This window comes from Maylandia zebra, linkage group LG11 (assembly GCF_041146795.1).
Source record: "Maylandia zebra isolate NMK-2024a linkage group LG11, Mzebra_GT3a, whole genome shotgun sequence".
In the NCBI taxonomy this organism is placed as follows: domain Eukaryota; kingdom Metazoa; phylum Chordata; class Actinopteri; order Cichliformes; family Cichlidae; genus Maylandia; species Maylandia zebra.
The window spans coordinates 22,224,476-22,251,038 of NC_135177.1; the positions used below are offsets into that span (position 1 = coordinate 22,224,476).

The 26,563-nt window shown below is 40.8% G+C and overlaps 2 protein-coding genes across 4 annotated transcripts; one reads left to right on the top strand and one right to left on the bottom strand.

Moving 5' to 3' along the window:
• Window positions 1-920: 920 nt before the first annotated feature.
• snx27b (sorting nexin 27b) lies at window positions 921-14,056 on the top strand. 2 transcript variants are annotated; one of them, XM_004541261.4, is made up of 13 exons: window positions 921-1,433; window positions 5,044-5,275; window positions 5,486-5,678; window positions 6,069-6,133; window positions 6,230-6,334; window positions 6,427-6,505; window positions 7,938-8,101; window positions 8,191-8,280; window positions 8,758-8,907; window positions 9,023-9,151; window positions 11,211-11,270; window positions 11,367-11,429; window positions 11,568-14,056. In XM_004541261.4, exons 1-13 carry the CDS (start codon window positions 1,102-1,104, stop codon window positions 11,610-11,612), a joined length of 1,707 nt encoding a protein of 568 aa, XP_004541318.1. In that variant the 5' UTR covers window positions 921-1,101; the 3' UTR covers window positions 11,613-14,056. The 2 variants fall into 2 exon arrangements, with proteins under 2 accessions (XP_004541318.1, XP_004541317.1); XM_004541260.4 differs by having other exon boundaries at window positions 922-1,433; window positions 11,367-11,415.
• A 3,411-nt stretch (window positions 14,057-17,467) lies between these two features.
• On the bottom strand, window positions 17,468-26,218 carry LOC101476072 (neuronal acetylcholine receptor subunit alpha-7). Of its 2 annotated transcripts, none has more exons than XM_014412068.2 (10): window positions 25,993-26,218; window positions 24,733-24,872; window positions 24,150-24,194; window positions 23,042-23,148; window positions 22,882-22,961; window positions 22,513-22,680; window positions 20,385-20,579; window positions 19,808-19,894; window positions 19,582-19,691; window positions 17,468-19,461 (listed from the first exon to the last, which is right to left on the bottom strand). In XM_014412068.2, the coding sequence occupies exons 1-10, from the start codon at window positions 26,042-26,044 to the stop codon at window positions 18,592-18,594; spliced, it is 1,854 nt and encodes a 617-aa protein (XP_014267554.2). In that variant the 5' UTR covers window positions 26,045-26,218; the 3' UTR covers window positions 17,468-18,591. The 2 variants fall into 2 exon arrangements, with proteins under 2 accessions (XP_014267554.2, XP_004541316.2); XM_004541259.2 differs by having other exon boundaries at window positions 23,042-23,151.
• Window positions 26,219-26,563: the final 345 nt, after the last annotated feature.

Here is a 26,563-nt window from a genome sequence, read left to right on the forward strand (position 1 = left end):
AATCAATTTTATTGGAATTCCATGTGAAAGACCAATACAAAGTGGTGTACATGTGAGAAGTGGAACGAAAATCATACATGATTCCAAACATTTTTTACAAATAAATAACTGAAAAGTGGGGTGTGCGTAATTATTCAGCCCCCTCAGTCAATACTTTGTAGAACCACCTTTTGCTGCAATTACAGCTGCCAGTCTTTTGGGGTATGTCTCTACCAGCTTTGCACATAAAGACTGAAATCCTTGCTCATTCTTCTTTGCAAAACAGCTCCAGCTCAGTCAGATTAGATGGGCAGCAGTTTTCAGATCTTGCCACAGATCTGAAAAAGTTGCAGACTATGTTTATATGAAACGTGTGTATACTTACTGCATTTGATGTATTTTAACCATATGTAATACGTTACAGAATGCATCACGTGTAATTGATTGTTGTTGATTTTTCCACCCCTTTTTTCCATCCTAATCTCATGAAACCTAAATAAATTTCTTTAGATCCGTCCCTGTGTAGTGTTTGAAAGGTGCTATATAAATAGACTTGCCTTTTGTAAATATGCCAAAAAAATGTAGACGTTTACAAAAAGGGCTCCTTTTGTTCTACAAAAAGGAAAAAAAAAAAACACTGTAACTACAAGGATTGATAGTTTAGACCATGATTTAAGCAGTGACATGTGTTCTCAACATCTCAATCAGGGATTTATCAGTGAAATATTAAACAAAAGCGAACTTAGGAGTGATGAGTTTTCTTGTGGGGTCCGTGTTAAGTCTGGGAATCACATTTTAGGAGACTCAAAGTTACGGTCTGATCTCTTTCTTCACTGATTTAGTTTAGAAATTGCAGACTTCTGTTTGCTCTCGACACAATTATGTGCACTACTCAAGTAACTTAACGGTCAGTCTAAAAAAAACCGTCTCTGATGGTCGACATGGAACGCCTCCCGCGCATCCTGCTACGGTCTCGCGAATCATCGTAAGATTTCGGCTTTTTCCGGCTTACCTCATTCAGTTAGCTAGCCAAGCTGATTAGCCTGCTACTACAAGCTAATGTTTGTATGATATTTAATGTTGTAGCCGAATCTGATTGGATGATACAGTGAGTGCAGAAAAATGGCGGACGTAGCGGGGCAAGAAATTTGTTCCCCGGTCCCTCCGTCACCTCACCCTTCTTCTCGTAACGGCTCCGGCAGCGGTAACGTTACACCGGGCACCGGCGGCAGCTGCCAGACCGCAACCACCGTTACTTCAGGCCCGCGGCTGGTTCGGATAGTGAAGTCTGACTCCGGCTATGGGTTCAACGTTCGGGGGCAAGTAAGTGAAGGAGGGCAATTACGGAGCATCAACGGAGAACTGTACGCCCCACTGCAGCATGTTAGTGCGGTCCTTCCGGGGGGTGCCGCCGACAGAGCCGGTATTTCGAAAGGGGACCGGATTCTTGAGGTGTAAGTACTGTTTTTTAGCTTCTCTCCAAGCTGCTTATAACGTAAGTGATGAAAATGACCTGTTTCACTTTCCGGACGATCACGCAGTGAGCTCAAGGCAAACGTGACTTTATAGCATCATTCAGTCAAACTGGGAACACTAAGGTGCCAGTGTGTGCATGCACTGTGACACCGGTCCTGCAGAAGAGCCGTTCATCCCAATGAAAGGAGTGTCTGTGTGTGTCAGAGAGAAACGATCCGGGGATCATTAGAAATTCACGTCACACTGAAATCTATTCCTCTCATCCACTGCATGCCAGATATTTCCAACTCACTCCTGTGCACATTCACATCATCCTAAGCAGATGCAGTGTGGGTCATTTATCAATGAAACACTTTGTTTACACAAATCATGAATGGTAAACCAGCTCACATCTTTAACATCAGCATCACTGAATTAGATGTTACTTAGCACTGAGGATTATTGCACCTGGTTGATTTGGCATTGAAGTGTTCAAGTGTGTGTTGAACTGTTGTTGTGTGGAGTAACACACAGCATCAGCATCAGTACTCATGCTTCAGTGTGTCTGTGTGCATGGAATACCATGATGCAGAGAGGGAGGGATGCCTTGAGTTCAGTTCTGATTGGCTTTGTCCTCTCAAAGTCACTTTCTGATTGGCTGGCTTTTGCACACTGCTGTGTCAATGGATGGCCTGCAGTAACCTGGCAGTTTGTTGACCCCATTATTTCTGTGTGCCAGCATGTGGATGTGTGCCTGATCATTTTGTTATCATATACAAGATACCCCTCTGCTAGTATTATTAGCATGGTATATAGTGGTCATGTAAAGCTACAGTACACTTATTAAATTTACTAGCCACATAGTATCCTTCAAGACCAGAGTGTACATAATACATTAAAAAAAAAACTAAACTTTAACAGTGTGGGACAATAATGAAAACATGACTCAAAATGCAGGATCAGACAATGTAAAACTACTACTTAGAAAAACATGAAGTGAGCTCAGAAATCAAAGATTTAACAGGAACAGAATAAGTCAGACTCAGGTTTAGAATAACAAAGAAAACAAAACAGGAGTCAAGAAGACTAGAATAATAAAAGCCAAACAGCAACCCAAACACAAATATATGCACTACGAATCCTAACCTTGAAAAACCACACAAAAAAAAGAAAACTGGGACCATGGCAGCCTGAGGTTATATGAAGGTTGTAAGGTGGCACATAATGATGCTGAAATTAACCATTAGAAAAAACGGTAAAACCACGTGGTCATCAAAAATCCTCGGTTGGTGACCTAAATATTAGAGTTACTGTTGACTTTCTTTTTTCTCTGACCTCTGCTGTCAACAAAGCATTTCAGTTACTGGATGTCTGTTTTGAGATGCTTCTGCCTGAAATCCTGAAAGAGCTACAGTTTCTGAGTAACTCAAAACAGCCAGTCTGGTGCTAGCAGCCATGCAACATTAGTGACTTGATTTTAACCAGGTCCTCTTCATCGTGCTTAATTAACATGTGATTGGCTGGTTAAACATTTGCTAGTTTAATACAAGTAAGTAGTAAAGTGAGTCTAAGCACTCACATTCACACTGGAGTGGCTGCATACTAGCTGCAGCATGTCGAGTATTTTTATTTATTTGCACTTTTATAAACAGCTCCTCCTCTCAGACTTAAATTCAGTTTGTGTTATTTAGCATAATTATTTCAGCATTCTGTTTTATTATAAAGGTCATATATATTGTTTAAACACTTTTCAAGGTGTCAAATGCATTTTAATTTGGCCTTTAAACTATGTGTGAGGGGTTGAACATTTATACATGAAGTACAGAACACTGCATAGTGCATAAAGTCACCTAATAAATCCTTAAGCTGCAGCAAAAACAAAATGAACACATACTAGTAATTTCAATTATAAAAGCAGAACTAGAAATCTGTCACATGGGAAGGGTGTCTACTGTAAAGTGTTTATCATAGTCAAAAGTGCTGATAGTGGCAGTGCAAAGGCCTCTGTGTCAGGTCCTTATTATATCATCATAAAGCTGCAGGAAGGAAAGAGCTGCCAAAATGCTTGGTCTGCATTTTTTCTTGTAGGACACGTTTGCACTTTCTCCCACTCCACCTGCAAGATTGTTATATTTGTGTCCTCCATATTAGTCTTTTCTTACTTTTACCTACATAATCATCATTCCCAGCTTTGCTATGTGTGCACTGGCTCAGAATGCCTTCTTTATGTTGAGTACATGTGTGTAGCTATTTTGTTCCACTGTAGGTAAAATAGAGCTTATGTTCATCGGGCTTCAACCCTCCATCTAAATGCCAGCATGGCAAACATAACAGATATGTATTCATTCAGTTGAAGCATTTCCTGTCCTGGCTTGTTACCATCTCAGTGGTTGTCTTTAATATAAGTTAGTGAAACATTTGTGGGCTTCTCACAACGTGCTTGTTTATAAAATGTGAATTAGGACACTCAAACCTTTTGCATACTATCACGCTGCCTAAAAGATGTCACCCTGTGGTGATGTGTTTTTTAAGTCAACTAAACCCTAGAATTGGGTTTTATTTTCTGCTCAAAGCTCGAAGTGTATCTTAACAGCATATTAACACACTTTATCCTGTATTTATCACAACATGTGTTTTCACATTAGATGATCAGAGCTCATCTATGTCTACTTAATGTGAGAATTTGCCCCCAAACCACTGACTGTGTTACATTTAGGTTATGCAAATATCATTTACAGCACTGCTGGCTTCTGTAGTCTTTGGAAAATGTTCAAATGAAGTTTGGCCTGATTCCTCATTCACTGTAATATTTCCAAGCTGTTGTTTAAGTCCTGGAATGTAAAACACAGAATAATTTATTGAATCTCATTCAGGCCTCGTTCAAATACCGCCTTTATCTGCCAGCCTACGCTGGAGCTTGTTTTAAAAGTGCGAGAAATATCCAGTGGTGTCGCTGAGAGCTTTTAGATGAGGCGACATGGTTTTGGAGCAAAGTTAACTACGGGTTAGGCTGCTACAGCTCTGTCATTCACTCCGTTTGACACAACTGCCAAAGTGCACACACCCAGTGTCGCTCACTTTCAGCTGTGCTCATGACATAACCAAAGGTCTCAATTCTGAAAGAGATGATGCAAAAGTTCTACAATGTGCGCACCAGTAACTCTTATTTGAACCCCTTTTTTCTTTTTTGCTGTTTCCCATTTCATTCAATATTTTTATATTGTTTAGCAGTTCAAATAATTCTTGTTATTTGTGAATCTTATAATTTCATGTGTTAAACTTCTACCCTGAGAGAGAAGAAGCAAAGTACAAGGCACTGATAAATTGTCTGAATATAACAGCCCTGCAGTCATGAAGCACTTAGTCATTTCTCATTGGTGTTAACAGCATGCCGTCTGTGTGTTGATTCAAGTCTCTGGTAATTAAAGGCTGCTGTTTAGATTATTTGATTGCATTAATTTATAATTGCATTTTCACTATTGTATTTCCTAATTCAGTGAAAAAAAACTCTGTACTCTTTTATGCTTATGAAAAATAGAAAGTTAACCTTAAGAATATTAAAAAAGAAAATGCTTGCCACTCTAGTATATAAATCTCTTTATTCAACAGCAATGGGGTGAACGTAGAAGGAGCAACACACAAGCAGGTGGTTGATCTGATCCGGGCCGGTGAGCGAGAGCTGGTGCTGGCCGTGCTGTCCGTTCCTCCCCAGGAGGCCGACTGCCTGGATCCCGGAGACGACGGGTCGGCCCAGTCCTGTTACGACTACTCCGACAAGCAGGCAGTGCCCATCTCTGTTCCCAGCTACAAACACATTGAACTCAACCATGAAAAGTTTGTGGTGGGTACACTCGTGCAAAAACACTCGGATGGATAAAAATGTTTTTGTAGTTGGACGCAGCCAGTCACAACTCAAGGCTTATGCGATTGTTACATTCATGAGATGTTTATATTCAGGTCTATGAGCAACCTAATGTTCTGGATATTATAAATACTGTTGACTAAAGATCACCGCCTTTTCATTTTCATTTTTCCACTTTAACTCTTCCAGGTGTATAATGTGTACATGGCAGGCAGACAGCTGTGCTCCAAGCGTTACCGGGAGTTTGTGATTCTACACCAAAACCTGAAGAGGGAGTTTGCTAACTTTACTTTCCCCAAGCTGCCTGGAAAATGGCCTTTTTCCCTTTCAGAGCAACAGCTGGACGCACGACGCAGAGGCCTGGAGGAATATCTAGAGAAAGGTGAGGAAGAGAGGAGGAGAATCAGGCTTTCTTCATAGGGCTAGCACACAAACAGTTCGCCCACTTACAGTTGCCTTCCATATTGTTTGGAACAAAGATACAGCTTTGTAGTTTTGCTTCTGAACGCCACCACGGTTGATTGTAAATCAAACAAACAACACGTGATTATTCAGTTTTCCAAAACATTTGCATGACCTCTTTAAGGATTACACACATTTTTATAAACAGGACACCATTTTCAGAGGCTCAGAGTTAATGTGACAATTGACTGCTAAGCAGTTTTATGGCCAGGTGGTGAAGTCGCAGATGTCATTGTATAATGACTTTTATTTCACTTACACACACACACAAAAAAAACTGTATCTAATATAATGTGTGTTTCATCTGCAGTGTGCTCTGTCCGAGTCATTGGAGAAAGTGACATCATGCAAGAGTTCCTGTCTGAATCAGATGAGGTAAAAAAATAAAAATAAACGTGTCTTTTTGCCCGTTCCCCGCCTGTGACTCACTACGCTGTGTCTGTCTTTCTGGCTGTCTTTGCTGTGACCTAGAATTATAACGGTGTGTCGGATGTGGAGTTGAGAATAGCGATGCCAGATAAAACCACACTCACTGTCAGAGTTCGCAAAAATTCAACTACAGACCAGGTCTATCAGGTAAACCCACACAAACACAGTCCTGTCCCCACTATAGCCACAACATTATTTCAGTCTCTCACTCTCATTCTGTGGCAATCTCTCGCGTTCAGGCTGTTGTTATGAAGCTAGAGATGGACAGTGTAACAGCCAGCTACTTTGCTCTGTTTGAGGTCATCAACCACACCTTTGGTGAGTAAGGGCAGGTAACTCAAGCACAGGTTGCATTTTTGCTAAAGCATAGCACAAATGTTGCTGTAGTTGCTATCTGTGATCACTAACAAGTGACAGAAAAGAAAATATCTGTATGCAGCCACCTTTTTTTATAATCATCTAGAAGCAAATACCTTATACATGAATAATCATGCTCATAATATGGTTTGTAAGGGCATTTATAATGATGTCACATTCGTTTGACAAAGGTTAGTGTGTTGTTTGTGCCTAATTTAAAAAATGAAATAAAACTACAGTAGTAGCATTTCTGTTTAATGCACAAAGTTCTCTATGACCTGTGTCTATTACAGCAAGGACAAATGCACCACAACATTAGCAATAACCAGTTATATTTGATGAGAATGAAAGTTTTGTGTGTATCCACTAAAGTTTCAATTTGTTTCTTTCTTGCAAGGAATAAATCAGCAAATTCTATCCCCAGTGATGTGAAGAAAGCCATCCCCGTTTTATTTTTAATCAGCTGAAGAGCTGATAATTACAAGTGTATGCACTTGTGCTGTTCTTCCACACCCCTTCCACACCCACACAACACTTTTTTTTCCAAACTCTAGGAAGGAAATTGTTTAGCAGCACGAAGGAATCTTTCACAAGTAAAAAGAAGCATTTGTCTTGCAGTTCTAACATCAGTTACATTTACTTCAGTGTTTACTTTAGAATGTTGTAGTGTAATGTAAAGTTACACTCCTTATGCTGTAGGTGTAGATAACTGTGGCCTGATTTATTCTGTCTCAGAAGGCTCAGAAGCGTCATCTGTTTCTTGAAACGATCCTTAGCTTTGGTTTCACAGTAACATCGCTGTCTTTGGTTTTTGACCTTGCTTTGCCTTTCTTTTTTCCTTATTCGTGTTGCATTGTTTTGTATGGCTTGGTTACTGTCACAACATTGTATCACAAAGCAGAAAGTAACAAGCCTACAACCACATTAGCAGCTCGTGAAACTTTATTAATAAAACCTATTATGAAGAATTGTGTTTGTTTGTTTTTCATGCAAATTATCGTTATTTTATTAAGAACATTTCTAATGGATCGCCAGTCTTTTTTCCCCCCGTAGTGCTTGTATTAAATTTCATGGCCATCATTCTGGCAGTTGCTGAACAAAAGACACTTGATTTACTGCTGTACAAATGTCTGTCGAACTGACTGACACACTGACAAAGAAACTGACCTTCCTGTGCAGCTAGCCTCACAAAAAATACAGCACAGGTTATGTGACTTTATTGACATATCCAATAAAATATAATAAATATATATAAACTTAAATGAAACCCTATTGATTTTTGGTTCATAGATGGTATCCATCTTTGTGGAAGAAGTACAGTTAAGTCTTAGGAGGTAGGATTTGTGCTGTTAAATGTTCTACAAATTTCTTTCATGTCTTCTTTCTTCTTTAGTACGTAAGCTTGCCCCCAATGAGTTCCCCCACAAACTGTATGTACAGAACTATACCTCAGCGATCCCAGGAACCTGTCTCACCCTACGCAAGTGGCTCTTCACCACAGAAGAGGAGATTTTGCTTAATGACAACCAGCTCGCTGTCAACTATTTCTTTCACCAGGTGCGTACACACTGTGTATTTGTCTGCTCTGTTTGGTATGCTTAGTGGATTTTGTATTTAATTGTGTCTCCTGTCTGACCTCTTTGCAGGCTGTGGATGATGTGAAGAAAGGCTTCATTAAAGTTGAGCAGAAGTCTTATCAGCTCCAAAAGCTGGCCGAGCAGAAGAAGATGTCCATGGTGAGCCTTTTATATACAGCACGCTACTGTTTGAGAGTAACATGCACATACAGAGACACTGTATTCTCACTATATCTGAGTGTGTCGTCCACTTTGTCACACTGCTTCATTCTTATTTCACTGAGTGATATACCACAGTGTAAAAAGGAAGTAGTCTAAGAGCGAGTGTGTCACAGACACACATTCTTGCCAGCAAAATGTGCTCGCTGAAAGTGAATAAGTGAGTGAGCATCAGTAAATTACCGCCAATTTGAAGAGATTAAAGCTGCTCCAGCAGGTAAATAATCACATCCCGTTTCTAAATCAGTCAGGCTACAGAGAATAACTGCACTCTGCTTTATAGCCTTAAGTGTTTTTTCACAGTTAAAAAATGCACCCTGCATCTAAACTTCATTCAGCTGCAGAGCATCCTCTTGTTTTTCAGTTTGTGAAAAATATTTAGCTCACATTGCCTCTTCTCCCTCTTTTTTTTCACAGTACCTGAGTTTATTGCGAACTTGCGAAGGCTACAACGAGATCATATTCCCCCACTGTTCCTGCGACTCTCGACGTAAAGGCCACGTGATCACGGCCATCAGTATTCACCACTTCAAGCTGCACGCCTGCACAGAGGAGGGGACGCTTGAGGCAAGGCCTACTCTTTGCTGTGTGTGTGTGTGTGTGCGTGTGTGTGTGTGTGTCTGCCTTTTCTATACCTCTTGTGTAACAGGGTGAGTGTACTGAAGCCTTCGTGTTGTTCCAGAATCAGGTGATTGCATTTGACTGGGGGGAGATGCAGAGGTGGGACACGGATGAAGAGGGCATGGCCTTCTGCTTTGAATATGCACGAGGAGAGAAGAAGCCACGCTGGGTCAAGATATTTACTCCTAATGTATGGATCACACACAGATCACTGCATACATATTATGTTTATTTGTTAATACTGCTACAAATGAAATAATTGTAAAGAACTCTAAAAGAAAAAGTTCAGGATGAGGAGAGTTACTGCTATATTTAGAAGGAACAGATCATGGTAAATGGTAAGTATGGTCTCTGCAGATATTTTATTGAGTAGACACCACTTGTATGCCTTTACAGTAAATAAGAGGATGACACAAGCAGCCAGTAATTTTTATTTTTTTTAAAAGTAGTGGCAGTAGTGAGCCTAGTTCACTTACACATTACATCATAGCAAACTTCCCTGTTTGTATGGATAAAATCAGCCAGATACACCTGCTAATTAACCAAAAAAAATGTTTGAAAAGAAGAAGCCCATATTTAATTGGAAATAGTACAAAAACATACCCGAGAAGTTGTACCGAATCTTGAAAAATCATCATTTTAAATTGAATTCCTTTAAAAAAAAGTTAGTACAGGTGCTTGTTTACTACTGTGTTACAACACATCTTCTTTCACCAGCTCTTAAAGCCTTTGGGAACCAGTTACTGTTGCTTTATAAAGTGTGCTTATGCTGAGATAAGTTAACCAGTTGGTGGATGTAAGTTAAACTATATTTACAGGCAAGTACAAGAAGGTGGTATCAAAGTTCTTATCAAACTCCTTGTAAAGAAAAGAAAGAGACTCTCATCAGAATCAGAAACTTTATTGTCATTGTCATGAGAACAACGAAATTAAGAATGGTTCCCGATCATTGCATCATCCCTAGCAATATCAAAATATAAATAAAACAATAAAATTCAATAAATAAAATAGATAGAATACTTAAAATACTAATAAGATATAACAGTAAAACATTCACATACATTCCCACACACATGCTTCAGACCGTGCATAGATTAACACAAGAGTGGCGTGATGGACATTTTTTTGTAGTATTCAGATGTGTTATTGCAGTTGGATAACAGCTGTGTTTGAGTCTATTAGTCCTTGCTCTGATTGCCCTGTACCGTCTGCCTGAGGGCAACAGTTCGAACAGGGAGTGGCCAGGATGTGAGGTGTCTTTTATGATGTTTTGGGCCTTTTTAAAACAGTGGGCGTTGTGTAGAACTTCCAGTGTGGGGAGAGGGCAGCCAGTGATCTTTTGGGCGGTGTTAATGATCCCTTGGAGTGCTTTCCTCTGAGCCCCTGTGCAGCTAGTGTACCAGATGCATATGCAGTAAGTTAGAACACTCTCAATGGTGGCTCTGTAGAAGGACACCAGCAGTCTCTGTGTGATGTTATTCCTCCTGAGAATTCTCAGGAAGTACAGTCTCTGTTGGGCCTTTTTCAGCAGCTCGGAGGTGTTCACACTCCAGGAAAGGTTCTCCTCTATATTGACTCCCAGGAAGCGGAAGCTTGCCACCCTTTCTACACAGTCCCCATTTATGAATAGTGGTTGGATCTCTGCCTTTTTCCTTCTGAAGTCTATTATGAGTTCTTTGGTTTTTGAAGTGTTGAGGAGGAGGTTATTGGCCTTACACCATGACGTCAGCTGGTGTAAGGCCATCTACTACTCTTTTAGAGCAGCGATGTTAGGCTCATTTTATATGGTGGGTGACATGCAATCACTTTGATCTCAAGTGGGCCGAGCCAGTAAAAATACAGGATAGATGTGTAAAATTAGAGAAAAGGGTATAATGGCTCACTGCACAGACTGTCCTGTAATTATAAAATATAATGGTTTTGTTAGTTTACTGCTGACTAATTAATATTTGAAAAACAGGACCATTTATGTCATTTAATTATTTATCTGTTAATTACTTTAATTCAACATGAAAGCTAATGGGGGTTGGGCAGTTTGTATCAATAGGAAAAGCTGTAAAACGTATTAAATACAGTTAAAAACTTCAAATCTATGCACTCCGTCAAATTTTCTAAAGCTGTTCAGTGAGTCAGATTCTAGTCTTCGCTGGGCTCATTCTGACCCTTGGGCCTTATGTTTGACACCACTGTTTTAGAGAGAACCGTATAAACGCCAGTCTAAATCTGTGCTTCTCTTTGTCATTGTTTAGTTTAACTACATGCATGAGTGCTTTGAGAGAGTCTTCTGTGAGCTGAAATGGAGGAAGGAGGTAATGCCCTTCTGCTTCTTTACAGAATAATCTGCTCTAATACAAGCCATTTACTTCTGTCCTGTACTTACGGAAATAATGCATCTGTGCCTTCAGGTGGAAGAGGAGGCTACAGACAAGGACAATAAGAACTGCAGTAAAGATGGTATGTGTGGCAAGGTAAGGCTTTGCCTGCCTCTGTCCAGTTTGATACCAGTGATAATCCTTTTACTTTCTTGTTTTGGTGTTTTATACAGTTTCTTTTCCTTCTGTGTCTAAGCTTGTGGTTTTTACCCCTGGTTTCTGTTTCTGTAACAGAATATTTTCCAGCTGCTGAGGCACAGAAGGGATGGGGGCACCTAGGAAGGGAGATCGTTACCTCGTAACTACATCGCCATCACCACCTCAGCTCAGTTTTGGCCCCGACCTTCCCCCCCATACCCACCAGAAATCAGCTGTTAACTACTCGGACGTCATTTAAACTCCATCAACTTCAACATGAGAAGCTCCTCCTTACATGCAAACCAACAAGCATCTGCTGATGAACACGTTGAATGAACAGACGCATAAAAAAACAAACAAACTACAGACTTGTGTACCAGAACTCTCGAATCCAGCACATCGCGACCATGCATTAAGCAGAGCTCCGTTGAAAAGAAACGAGCTGCCTACAGAATCAAAGTGACGGATTCATGCGAGCCTTCCTCTTATTGGCAGGGACTTGAAGTGGAATGTGACGTGCAAACGATCGGGGTTTTGAACCTTCTTTTAAGAAGTCCTACTTGAAAAAGAGAGCTGAAAAGATTGGTGGACAAAGAAAGGAAAGTAAAAGTTGTTAGCTGCCCTCAGAAAGGGGACCACAAGATCACATTAATCACTGATTCGGAGGGGTGACCACAGGAAGACATTTAGCTTCTCAGTTTATGGATTAGAGCCTCAGTGTCCTGCGTCTCCATGCGTGTTATTAATATATGCAGAAAACCCCATCAGCTAAGAGAGAAGGGGCAAACCAGAGTCGAGCCCTGATAAAGTAAGTTACAGCTGAACCACGTCACATACATTAATTTCCATGTGTTGCGAACTGCATTTGCATTAATAATGTGACAAATGAGAGAAGGGATGAAGAACGCAGATTTTCTTTATAGGCTGTTTGTTTGTTTTTTTCATATTTGGGTGCATATCAATGCTTAGACATATGTTGCACTTTATCCAGCAGTATTATTGACCTCCAAATGTGCATAGTATAATGTAAAAGGGCAATAGATGGAATTATAATGGAATAAGTACAGGTCTACGTTTATCACTGACTACGGTGCAGTTATATACTGTGTGAGTGTGCAGAATTGTGCATTCAACTCTTAGGTAATCTTTTTAATGAACACACCATGCAAAATGTTTACGGCCATCGTGGAGCAGCGGTGATGCGGAGCTCCGCTCAGACACGTAACATCGTGCTTTACCCAGAAGAGGCAGCAGGGGTCCTTGTCCTCCTGCCGGCTCTTGAGCATGCAGTTATTACTTTTTTTTTCTGAGAGCTCCCACCGGATTTATAATGGGCCCATAATTCAAATGGCCTTTCTATGCAGCACTATTTATCTGTGTAGCTGGTGCTTTGCTGTTGAATCACTTATTCTCTGCAGATTCGGGTTAAACAGGATGACAGTCTCCGAACAAAAAAGCGATGGCTTTATCCTTCGACCATTTGACAAAATAAGGATTACAGTGCGCAGCCCGTAAAGACATCCTACCAGCCGATGATTCAAAAAGGTAAAGCTCAACACTGTAATGCCATCTCTAAATGAGCCCAGTTCAAGTTCCAATGTAATCAAAACAATTATGCATTGAGCTAGAACCTAATTATTTGATGGTGCAATACAGAGCCTGACAAATAAACAAAAATTACAATTCATTGCATCATTAAAACCTGGCGCTGCGATGGCTGAAATTAAACATTTATTATTGCTTAGTGCAATTTTGTGATCTCGCATCCTTATTAATGAAATCGTAATGTGTTGCACTTTTTTCATTTTGAAAATTACCAGTGAGTCGGACAAATATTACATGGTTGTTTCTACACCAGTTGCTTTTACAAGGTGAGAGAAGAGTGGCATGTTCAGTTATTATTATCTTAATAGAGGTATTTTTAAAAATCAATATATTGAAAGCTGAGATTTGTTCTTAGGTTTAAATTAAAGCTTCTTCTGAGTCAACAGCAATTTTATAAAACAATCACATTATAGGTTGTAGAAACAGAATATGATGCCACTGGCTTAATAGCATTAATATTAAAGATATCTACAAGACAGTAGGGAGCTTTAAATTTACATCAGTGAGTCTACCTAAGAGTCCTCGTTATCGTGATAGCGCTGTTCACGGAAGCATTTTGGGGTGATTAATGAGCTTCAGCACACCTTTGTGAGGGTAGAAAGGAGGTTTGATTGAATGTGCAGTCTTAAAGGCTGAACACATTTCCCCAGGATTCGTGTCTGCTTACTGAACCATGTCTGACACAGTCGATTGTCTGGCATCGCCTGATCACCCCACCTTCAAGCCCATGGACTCACCCATCCACCCCCTACACACACGTGCACACACTTTCTCATGCTGACTGAAGTTAGATGTCACGTACAGTTAGATTCGATTTTAAATTCAGCTGATGAGCGTCACACTAAGAAGGGGATGGAGAATGACAACCTACAGAGCCTTTGACATGTCGAAATGTAAAATTTAAGCAAGTGTTTGGTTACATCGCTTACTGTAATAAATTGTAACATATTCTTTTAAATAAACCGATTTATTGATGCAAAGTTGGTTGTTGTTTATTTGCAACTAACGTTGTGTGTTTGGAGCTGAGTCAAGGAGTGCGGAAATCACAAAGTAACAGACAGTCCCCACAGTGGGCAGAGCCAGATTTATCCTATAAAGTTGATTTTACACCTGTACCCGTGTCTTTATTCCACTCTTCCTCTTTTCCTCTTCTCTCCTCACCGGCTTCCTCTTCTTTCCCCAACTCCAGCATCTTATAATGAGATCTGGGAGACAATTACCCAACAGGCAGCGAGATAGCCGTTACATATCGACCTGCATCAAGTGTCTGCACCCAGTAATTAATAGGTATTGATTGCTGCTGGTGAGGTGGTGACTGAAAATTATCTTGGAATGGGTGAATTTTGAAAAGCTAAAAATCTTTGGTCTGAAAATCTGTCCTGAGAGACCTCGTGGAAGTATTCAGACCTGAGTGCTGATTAGTTTCTGAGGAAGACACATCACAAAAGAATTAAGCTCTATTCTAATAGTAGATCCACTGCTGATGGGAGTGTACACTCATTTTCAGCTTCTGTGCATTTATTGCATGTGAAATTAGTTGTCATTTTGATATAAAAACATAAAAAGACCCAAGCGCTTCTCTCTTCATCTTCCCTCCAAGGAATTGCGTCTCCCTGCTTGCAACACACCACAACCGTGTTGTGAAGCTTCTTTTGATTGCTTGAAAATGCTTTTTGCACAGCTGGAGCAGTGCCAAGTGTTGTTCTCTGTTATAGAGAGCTTTTTAACGGCCTCCAGCATGAAAGATTACAGGCTGGCCTAAAATAAAAAGGTGAGCTGTTTCTGAAGGTTTGATCACCTTTTGTAAAATATTCACCAGCAGGCCTGAAAAACTTACTTTTAATGGGTAAGCATTTGTATCTCACAACCCTGATACATCCCACCCACATAATATGATGGCTCTGATGACTGGTGACATATAATGGAAAGAGTCACTTAGGTATTTAGCTAAATTGCTTAGTTTCAGTGATAATTTAAGTTCAGTTTTTTAAGTCCAAATTTCAGTGAACTAAATGAAGTCTTAAAATTGGAGGATGATACGGCTGGTAGTATTTCAGAATCTGCAGATCTAGTGAAATTTTCACACACAACCAACTCTAGGGTTTACAGGGAATGGTCTGAAAAAAAGAAAATATCCAGTGAAAATGCCTCGTTGATACCAGAGGTCAGAGGAAAAGAGCCAGACTGCTTTGAGCTGATAGGAAGGCAACAGTAACTAAAATAACGTCTTGCTGCAACCAAGGTGTTCAGAAGAGCACCTCTGAGGGCAGCACATGAAGTAGATGAGCTACAGCAGCACTCATTTGGATTTTACGGTCAGAAGTTGGTGTAAATACCATGAAATCGTGAATCCATCCTACTTTGTATCCACAGTTCTGGGTGCTGCCTGTGGTGTAATGATGTGTAATGATATTTTATGACCATCTTCTTATGGCAGCTTCCAGCCGGTTCACACACAATGTCACAAAGCTCAGATCATCTCGTGTTTGTTGAACATGACATTGAGTTCACTGTCTCCACAGTTACCAACACCATCTAATAGAGCACCTTCTGATGTGTTGATTCACATCATGCATGTGCAGCTGACAAATCTGCAGCAACTGTGTGATGCTGTCACATCGATATGGACCAAAGTCTCTGAGGAGTGTTTCCAGCACCTTGTTAATTCTATGCCGCTAAGAATTAATGCAGCTCTGAAGGTAAAAGAGGTCCAACCCAGTAAAGGCAAGCTGTACGTAATGAAGTGGCCACTAAATGTACATTCTGAATTATAGATAAATTTTGATATATAAAATTCAACACTTTAGAGTTAAAATATTAATAGATAAGTGTTGTTACAGTGGCTAAGTGATCACCCTTACTGTCTCGGTTGTCTAAGTCTGTGTGTGTGTGTGCATATTGCATATTCTCGCTGCACTGGTGGGTTTCTTCAGTTTACATCTAAGTAAGGAGTGAGCTTCTGTGGAAAACCTATTATGGGCTGGCAACCTGACAGCTCCTGCTTGTCATGCTGACTGTGGCAAAAGCTGATTGGCAAGTGAGTGAACTATAAAAACAAGTTTCAGCTTATTTGAGTTCAGCAGCTTTTTCACATTTTGATCAATTAAACTTTATTAAAATACAAGACAAAATGGTATTTCAGCGATTACGCCATCCTTTTAGATTGTCTCCCTGCCTTATTTTTCCCACATAAGCAAAAAAATTGCAAAGCAAGAGCACTGCACAAGCAGCCGTAAGTGAACAGTTTGTGTGGAAGCGATCTGAAGCAACAGAAAGAGACAGCTTCAGGACCATGAGTGGTTACTGCATTAGGTCTGCAGCAGAGCCCTTACTTTACCACTCGATGTGTGCGTGGGTTTGTGTTTGCGCTGCTCTTGGTATCCGTGGATGTGTGTGTGTGTGTGTGTGTGCGCGCAGGTACGTGCGACAGCTGCAGCCACAGATTGCAGTGGCCCCTTGATAGACACGACGCGTCTTCTGCATCCCGCTGCATTGTGCTCGTCTGTTTGGATGACTCAGTGTGCATCTCCTCCCAATAAACAGATCTGCATGAGCTGTCGACACAAAGCAGGTGGAGGAAAGAGCCAGTGAAGGAGGAGAGTATCTCAGATTTATTACCTGCGCTGTAGTGCATCTCTCAGCAGCCCAGTTTTACAGACAAAAGGAGTTCAGTAGGCCGTTGAAATACACAGAGATTTCTCCAATAGTGAACTAGCCTACAGCACATAGAGGACAAGTCAAATTAATAGCCTCGGGGTAAAGGTGCGAGTCCGGCTGTGCCAAGACACCAATTTGCCAAATTCAATCCTCATAATGTGCTTGCATTATTTCCCAGTCAATCATTTTAAACGAGAATTTTTGCCAAGATCATCACATAAATCCCAGTGAGGACATCCTCTTCCAGTTCTGAATAAACATCAAGTCACCCATAAATGCTAGACACAGTACAGTTCAGCAGCAGTATAGAGGAGAGGGAGGAGGAGGAGGGAACGTTTGTTCTTCACGTTCTTCCTTCCCCTGTCTCATTAACGAGCAATCAGTTAAAAAACTTTATTGGTCTCTTGCCGCTTTCTCAGCACATTTTTTTGCTCCCTCCTCTGTTTCTCTCAACCAACTCATGAGACCACCTTGTTCTATTCGTCGTCTCTTTCATTCTGCATCCTTTCTGTCGGTGTCTCTCTGCAAAGCCCTCCCTTCCTGCGACGCCCTCTCTTTTTTCCTTTTGCCCTCTCTATTGCTGTGCTTCATTACCTCTATCTTCCCTTTTCCTCTTTGGCTGTTCCCCTTCTCCTTCACTCCCCCTGTCCTCTGTTCCTACGTCGCTTTGAAAACTTGGACTGGGAGGAGGCGAACGAGGGAAAAGACTGAAAATTTGATGCATGTGTAGAGAATACAAAAGACAAGATTATTTATTTCTACTGCCATTACTTACAGCTCAGTCTGTCACAGCCCTGGTAATAAAGTGTCCAACATCATACATTACATTAAAAATCACAATCACAGGGACTGCATTTTTCTGCATACACAGCGCGAGCGTGGCAATAGATGAGCGAGAGTAATGCATGTAATTAAATAAAAGCCTTGGGAAATTTACATGACTAATCATCGATTCTTCCTTTGCAGTCTGAATTTTACTGACACCAGAGCAGATAAACTATAATATTACAAATCATGAACAAAATAAGGAGTTTTGAAACATTTCTTTTCAGTGCAGTAAGCTCTCATAGATAATCAAAAAGCATCCTCCTTAACGATAAACAGAGGGCATGTTTGAAACATCACGTCGATGCAGTGTGTAAGTTTACAGAAACTAAAATGCAATAGACAGAAAATATTCCCTTGACGGTATGCGAGAGGTGTTTTTTAGCACTTCACTACCAACTCAAGCAAACACAGTTGCTAAAGAAGATGCAGAAGTTCATCCGTAGTGCCTCTGATTCATCACATTTTTTGCAGGCATAGACATCCTTCTAAAAGAAAACCTTGAAAGAAAATTAATTCAATTGAAACCCATACACCACCTTGATACTGTTAACAAAATATGGGCACTGCAGATTTAAGAAATAACAGTTTTCACTAATACTCAGTACACAAAGCTAGGCTTGATGTAACCCTGAACTTTTAAACTCTTACATAAGTTCTGCTTTAAAACCTCTATGTCTAGTTTCTCTTGACTGGGCAGCTGTAATCCTATTTTACAAATTTAATAAAGTCAGGCTGTGGGATAACTATCTTTAAGGCGTCTATTTCACAAAAAGCATTTATTTCTACACTAAATATATGTTAGTTAGTCCACAAACCATCATTAAATAATGAAACAAAGCACTGTAACAGTGTTGGAGGCATGATGAGGTCTACAGTATACAGGATAAAGGACGAAACTGACGTGTCACGGTCCATGAAATACTCGCTGTTTACTTCCGACTGCCTTAGAGAGCAATTGTGCTTCCAGCACGTCCGTATCTGTGTCATCTCTTAACACCTCCTTGGTCTATCAAATGTCTTTTTTTGCCTCTTAGAGGAAGTCTTTCGAGAGTGCTATTCCAAAGTTGGGTGCAGCCATAAGGATAGCGATGGTACAGATAATGTTGAAAACACTGAATCCAACCAGGCACAACCGGTCGATGACCGCCGCGGCAAACTGCCACTGCTCTGCCAAGCTCAACTGACGGTCCTGCTCACGAACACGTTCAACTAAGAACTGCACCTCTGCCAGAAGAGCCTGCAGCTGGTTGTCCACTGCCACAGATCGAATCATCCCACTGTGGGCATGCAACACAGCTGATCTCCCAGTCCCAGCCTCTAAGCCGCAGACTCCAGAAGCTGTGGTTAATTGGTCAGGGTCCAGGCACACTGGAAGTTCCTGTGTGGGGCTCACAAACTTAGAAGATTGGTGTTGGTGATGAAGTGGTATATCGCGGACTGGTCCCCCTCCTGCTCCTGCTCCCTCTCCTTCTCCTAGTTCACTGTTACCCCTACCATGACTGGTGGTTCTGTTTCTCTGGATCGGTTCCAGCTCTGCTGTGGTGTGGAAGGTCTGGAATCCCATGTAAGGCAGATGCCCATTAGGCTGGGGTTGTGGGTTGGGACTGGGATCTCTGTGAATGGGATTAGGGAGGATGATAGCCTGAGAGTTTGGACGGTGAGGCAGTGAGTGTGGCAAAGGGAGGTTGAGCTGTGCCAGGCTGGCCTGCAAGGAGTTCAGGCCCTGTGGGAGGACGGAGGGCGCTGGTGTGGGGATGGTGGTGGTGGTGGTGGTGGTTGGAGAGGACAGGGTCTTGCTTTGGAAGTCTGCCTGACTGTTGGAAAGAGTAGGCACCACTCCCTCACCTGGACGCTTCATTCGCAGAAACCAAGGAACCCACTGCAGCAGAACTAAATTCACCTGAAAGATACGGACACAGATACAAATCGAATGAAAGAACAGGGAGCCACACACATAAACACACTTCAGATAAATATGTATTGCATTGTGTATAATATCTCACTCACTGTCACAACTTACCCAGCGTGGCATGTGTCCACTGTCGGGGTTATGGTGATGGAACTGGAGGACGATGACTGTGGCTACCACTGACATCCCAACTATCACCATGGTGCTGGCGAAATACTGACCTGAAACACATGTGAGACTTTGCTACTAATCTGTTGGCTATAAACGGGATTATCATCCTGCAAAATCTCCAACACTGACATGCAAATTCACATGCAGTCGAAAAAAACCCCCTGACCTATCAGTGGTACAGAATCTGAAGTGGCGGGCATAATCTCTGCAACCATCAGCATGAAGACAGTCAGAGAAAGCAGAACTGTGATGCCTGGAGGCCAACACAAGACACCGGGGAGTCGTGGGTTGCAAAAAAAGAAAAGAAAAAAGAAAAAGCCGTTAAGAGAAGAAAATACATGAGTAAACTTAGTAGAACTGTATATTTGGTATGCTGTACTTGACTTCTCGCCATAATCATCTGGATTACTGACACTCCCAGGAAAACTTATTCGATTTTACTGTTTTTCATCTTCCCTCTCATCTTTTCTGCCTTTGTCTTTCCTCCCTACCACGACATCCCTCCTGACACTGTACAAAGGCTCTGACTGAAGGTTTTCCAATATTGTTAACAGAGAAAGACTGCTGGAAAAACACTGGAGTGAAATAAGCCATTGCCTTCTCAAGAGGAGTGAGGAATAATATGCAGCTAGAGAACATATTTTATCTTAGAAGCAGATTCACCTCTTGTTTTTCATTATCTCCCTTGCTTATTGTCAGACTGTGCCTTGTCCCTGCTCCCCTGGTCACTTATTATTCCTCACCCAGACTGATTTTCTCCCCAGAGTTGGCAGGCAGCAGGAAGACCAGCAGGGTCATGGAGGAGAGGAGCACACAGGGGATGAGGAGGTTGAGAGCGTAGAACAGGGTCCTTCTGCGTAACGTCACCACAAAAGTAACGTCGGGGTAAGGCTCTACACAGCATTCATAGAAAACCTCATTACGACCTCCTGGGACCTCTGAGAAAAATTAGGAAGCATAGAGATATAGGAACTGCGTAAGCGATGAGAAAGCAGGGAAGCAAAAAATAAAGAATATCAGAAAATCAATATAACTAATGAAATGTATTTTGGTGCATCCACTGAATATTTGTGATTGTATGTGGGGAAAGCTGCATGTATATCCAATACTGTGCAACAGTCTCGAGTCATTTCTTTATATTTTGCTTCCGAGAAGACAGACTTGCTTGAATTCTTTTTTAAAAATCGACATGAGCAATAGTTCTCTCCTCTCTCTGAAGGTCTTTCACATTTTTTTGTTTGTTAAGCCACTTAACACAGACCTGGGAATCATTCAAGTGTAAAAAATGTGCCTATCTCAAGGGATGAACCAGTGTTGTGTGTACACTTAACAGCAGACAAGTTAGCTAAGAACTATTTTAAATTGTATTACTTTATTAGACACTAGCGGCCTATTGCAAAAAACATTGAATTTGTTCAAATTTCTTTATTTCAATCTAGGAAACATGCCAAAGATAACACAGTTTGACAGGCATAAAATAGTGTTTTTACACCCACAAGGTGATTCCCAAAGTACTATTAGCTGAAAACTTGGCATATCTGGGCAAGGTGGGCAATGTGTCCTTAATAAATTTGAGGAAACTGGACAAGTGGAGGACAAAAAAAGAAGTGGGAGGTCTAAAAAACAATCCACCAGAGATGAACGGTATCTGAAAGTCATGTCCTTAAAAAACAGTAAAAAAAAAAAAAATGCAGCAAAGACCACCTGACACAGTGCCTGAGATGTATCTGGCCATTCCATTGATGCATCTACTGTCATCAGAAAGCCTCAGTGGAAGCGAGGCTGTCAAGAATCCATTCTTAAGGAAGGGAGACAAGGAGAAAAAGGCCGAGGTATGCCAAACTACTCAAGAACTGGACTGAAAATCAGTTCAACAGGATGGAAGGATGACTTCAAATTTGAAGTTCAAATCATTGTCAAGGTCAGGAGAGAGGTACAACAGTAAGTTTCGACAGCCATCCTTTAAACACAGCCGAGGCTCTGTCATGGTTTGTGGCTGCATTTCAGCTAGTGGTGGTGTTAAAACTGATGGAAATATGAATGCAGAAAAGTACTATCAGAATTTGATCCATAATGCAACTCATCTAGAAAGCATCTGATAGGCAGCAACCGCAGTTTTCAGCATCAAAATGATCCAAAACACACTGTCAATACAGTAAAAGGATACCTGGTTAGAAAAACACACATAGGAACACTATCAGTCATGGATTGACCTCCCCAGAGATTGGACCTCAACATTATTGAAGCAGCGTGTGATCATAAAAGGCAGTAATCATCCAAAGAAGAGCTTTGAATCTCCTTCAAGAAGCTTTGAGAATTACTCCTGGAGACGCTTAAAGAAAGAGTTCAGGCCATGCTGATGAATAAGGGTTGACTTTGAAGCTCATTAGAATTGCACAAGCTGTGGTTTTTGCCATACATACTATATTCTGGGTGGGTTTTTTACACAGGTTTAGTAAATTACTGCACATATAATTAATATTATCCTATCAAAGTATTAAAAAATAATGAGTACAAGACTTTTGCACAATACTGTAAATCAGAACTATAAGAAGAATCTGGCACAGGACCAGCATTATAAAAACAGAGCCCTTAAGAGACTGTAGAAACCAAGGACTGATGCTATAAAAATTATGATTCCGTGTTGCATGGGATATTTTATAAGGATGTAAACGTGTATGGAAATATAAAACATCATAGCAAAAAGCATTCATGTTCTTCAGGTTCTATGGCAACAAATCAGACATGCACTCATATATAATATGTATTCATTAAGTGAGTCTTTACAATTGCAATACTGTATGGTGTTAATGTAAGCACAGTTACTAAGCAACACAGTCTGTCATCCATGCTTTTGACAGCGGATCCTACCCAGTAGGTCCCACTCGCCATTGGCCATGTATCCTGATACATCTGCCTCCTTCATCTGGATGTCCAGCAGCCAACCATCAAATGTCCATGAGCCAAACTTCAGCTCACAGCGCTGGATGTCAAATGGAAACCATCTCACATCGACATTACATGTGCTGATAAAAATTCCTTGAAATGCATAAATAACAAGAAAAAGCAAGTAAATACTGGATAATAAAATGAATGTTGCTCAGTGGTGCAGCCATGTGGAATTAAAGGAAGACGAAGTTATTTAATGAAACGCTGCAGCATTAATAATAGTGCAATTATGCAGAATGATTAAAGGTCTAAATGGTTTGAAGGAAAATATAAACCTCTGCTAAAACGTACCTGGAGGCAAATACTCACAGAAACCACTGGAGTTGACCAGCACATAGGTCTTAAAAGTCGCATCAAACTTATCATGAGCGCTGAAGGACAATAGCACAGTGACCAGTCAGCAATTACCAGCAGCACTGGTTGCACACACCCGTATTTGTACGTCACATACCTGTTATACAGCAATATGTCAGGCGTCCAGACCTGGTCGGGGGTAAAACGAAGGTTCTTTACTCCAGGATATTCTGACTGGTTCCACTGCAGGTAGTGGTCGTACCACTGCTGGGAGACACAATTACAACTCCATGAATGGAAAATGATATTTAAAAAATACTCTCCACAAATACATAAAAAAAACTGAAGGAAGACACACCCATTATGATTTCTATATCGTAGTAGATATACAAGCAGCTTATCCTTCACAGCAGTAATGTCAAACTCGTTTTAGGTCATAGGCCACATACAGCCCAAATTGATCTTAAGTGGGCCGGGTGAGTGAAACTCCCTTTTTTGTCAGTGCAACGAGTCCATGAGATATCTTGATATAGGAAAAAGAAGTGTGATTTCCACAGTACATCTCAGTTTTTCTGCATGATAAAAATGCTGCTGTAGTAAATGAAAGGAAGCTGCCAACAAGATTTTGGGGGCTTGTGAGAAAATGTGTAATGAAAATGTTCCCATAGCTCATTTATTTATTTATTTCACAGTGGCCCCAGTTTAAAAAATGAAATTTTGTTTTATAGTAGATATTTTAAAAAGAAGAGGAACTTTATGCGGTACTTTATTATTTTGGTGTAGTATAAATTGCCTTTCTTAAAAATCCTGAACTCACACCTTCTTTAACATTTTCTAAATCCACCCTGTGGGTCGGACTGGAATCATGCCGGGCCAATTCTGGCCCACTGGCCTTATGTTTAGCACCCCTACTTTACGGTATGTCTCTCCTCTTTTACAGTTACAGTTCTGACAAGTTTCTCCCTGGTGAAGAGGGAATTCCTTATCTCAGCAGAAGATGGTAAAGTTGTCTGAGGCAAAACTTTGATATGGGTTATAAAAAATAACGCTGACATGAGACAAACAGCTTAGTCGTTTGGCCCAGATTCAGCCAATTCTCAAGATACTCATAATAAGGTCATGTTTGGGGTTGAAGGAAGAAGCTGTTCCCTGCTGAGCAGCATATAAACTAAAACCCAACTTGCATCTAGGTTGATACTGTGCATCTGCAATGGCTTTGGGTAGACACAGATCAATATTACATTAATGTTATCCATTATACTCACCATCTGCAGCCAGGCGTTTGTGGTGAGCAGCTGGTTCTTTTCATCCTTACATGGCAGAAAGAAAATGAGAGAACAAATGATTTCGTGTTTGAAAGAATGAGCTCACATGTTGCACAATGGTCTTAAAACAATGTACACTGACTTTATATTTAAATGATTTCTGGCTTTTGTAATTGTGTCCCACGTCCGTGCTTTCTTATGCTTTTCTAATGTATGTGATGTAAAATGTCCACAATCCTCTTTATGGGTAAAAATGTCCTTTTAAAATCTTTCATATGGGATAGAAAATCATGTGGATATCTACCAAAGTAGAGATTTTTATATTATGCAAGTCATTAATAACTTTCCTCTTTTTGTGACTGTCCCTGCACTGAAGTTAATCAAGAACATGCTGTCAGGGGAAACAGAATAAGTGTCTGAAATTAAATTTACATAAATGAAAGACTGAGGATTCGTGCCCCGATCTCAAAAGCAATGAAGCTTTTGATTATAAAAGGGAAAAAAATGCATTATGGAAAATGAGGAAAATGTGACTTTATTTCTTGTCTGATTGTAATGCATGCATGTTTCATGCCAAACGTACCACATCCATGACCTGCATTAGTGTAAAAGAGAACTGAACAGTGAGACTGTGGGAGTCGTTGGCCACCGGTCTCTCCATGGGGTTGTAGTCCCGCAGCAGCTCTTTGAGCAGAAAGCGTTGGTAAGGACCCTGCATTGATACTGAACATGGGAGGGGAAGGGAGTGTAAGGGAGGGGAGAAGGACGGAGAGAAAATTTAAAGAGAGATAAATAAAGACATAAGAGCACAAGGTAAAAGTCAGACACAAAAAGAAAGCTGTGTCAAAGAAGGCAGGGAGCAAACATTTTAGAAAAACGGTGCGATTACAATGATAGAGTTTAGAGTAGAGTGCTGTAGAAATTATATAGGTGGCTAGAAGCGAAGAAGAGGCACACTAACAGAGGAGCAGATGACAAGCTCAAATTGAGGTGAAATGGAGCGCAAAGCTATACGAGAGAGGATGTAAGACGATAACATAGGCAACAAAGAGAAACGGGTGGGAGAGCACAGAGAAAGAAGCCTACTCTTTCTAATCACTTACATCGCTGATTGATCGCCAGCATACTGTCAGAGTTTTCTACTGCTGTAAAAATGTCAGCTTTATTCCATGCGGAAAATACTGAGGCCATTAAACACTGAGACACCCTGGACAGACACACACAGCAACTTTGTCTGTTCACCCTATAACTCCGAGAGGGCTTCAAATCACTCCTGATTTGGATCACTGGTGGATACAGGAGGCACACTGAGTAACTTATAAACAGTTACTATATGCTTAAAATGGAAAAGCACATGAAAAGTGCTATAGTAATTGGTGTGAGATTAATGCACTCAAATTTACACTAACTAAAACATACGATCTATCTATCTATCTATCTATTTATCTATCTATCTATCTATCTATCTATCTATCTATCTATCTATCTATCTATCTATCTATCTATCTATCTATCTATCTATCTATCTATCTATCTATCTATCTATCTATCTATCTATCTATCTATCTATCTATCTATCTCAGCATCTAAAAAATCTAAGCCTCAGCCAAACCTATGGGATCTGCAGTGGAGATGATTACATCGTGGTGTTGCAGGCTCATCATAAAAATAAATCCATTTTTCTGTACGGCTGTGCACAAGTGGCCACTCTCTTTGTCTAAATCAGCTGCTTTGTCCCCAGTTACTATGATCCGCTACCTTTACATGCAACAGCACATGCAGAACAGGAAACACACACTTGTTCGAGCACAGTCTCGCTCAAAGCGCAGTGAAAGTCACTCACCTCGGAGCAGAGTCGCAAGTATCAACAGCCACAGAGCCACAGTTTGCTTCATTCTGCATTCCTCTGTATCGGCAGAGAAAGAGTGGTAAAAGGAGAAATAGAGGGAGAAGGTGAAGATGAAGGAAGATTAAACATGTAAAGTGAGGAAAAATGGGGATGTGAAGAGAAAGAGAGGCTGTAGAAAACAAGTGGAGAGAGCTCAACACCAGCAGCAGCAGAGCAGGGAAAGGAGGAGAAAGGGTGAGGAAGAGAGAGACTGAGAGAGTGGGTGAGAAATGCAGCGAAATGACTGCTCCTCTAAAGACGGAGAAGCTGTTTGTTGGAGTCGGTCAGGTTTAGAGACATGGGGATGCCCTGACCTGTGCTAAAACTCATCATCCATGCATCCCTTCTCAATATACCCTGCAGACTTTATGATATGCGGTTATCTGTGACTACATGTCAGTCATCCTCCATCATTTTATGATGGATTCATTCAGTTTTTCTGGATTGGTGGACATAAAGAGCAGCTTTATTTTTGGAGGAGATATAATACGCAGAGCTGTCTGGGTGATGGTATTTTTAGTAGCTA

What these genes read in the sequence shown, in the direction of transcription:
- snx27b (XM_004541260.4), top strand. Translation starts at nt 1,102, where the DNA reads ATGGCGGACGTAGCGGGGCAAGAAATTTGTTCCCCGGTCCCTCCGTCA. An exon ending in CTACAGACCAGGTCTATCAG is followed by an intron (nt 6,335 to 6,426) that starts GTAAACCCACAC and finishes TCTCGCGTTCAG; the next exon opens with GCTGTTGTTATGAAGCTAGA. An exon ending in AGCAGAAGAAGATGTCCATG is followed by an intron (nt 8,281 to 8,757) that starts GTGAGCCTTTTA and finishes TTTTTTTCACAG; the next exon opens with TACCTGAGTTTATTGCGAAC.
- LOC101476072 (XM_004541259.2), bottom strand. Translation starts at nt 26,044, where the DNA reads ATGAAGCAAACTGTGGCTCTGTGGCTGTTGATACTTGCGACTCTGCTC. An exon ending in TAATGCAGGTCATGGATGTG is followed by an intron (nt 24,195 to 24,732) that starts GTACGTTTGGCA and finishes CTGCCATGTAAG; the next exon opens with GATGAAAAGAACCAGCTGCT. An exon ending in GTGGACACATGCCACGCTGG is followed by an intron (nt 19,462 to 19,581) that starts GTAAGTTGTGAC and finishes CGTATCTTTCAG; the next exon opens with GTGAATTTAGTTCTGCTGCA.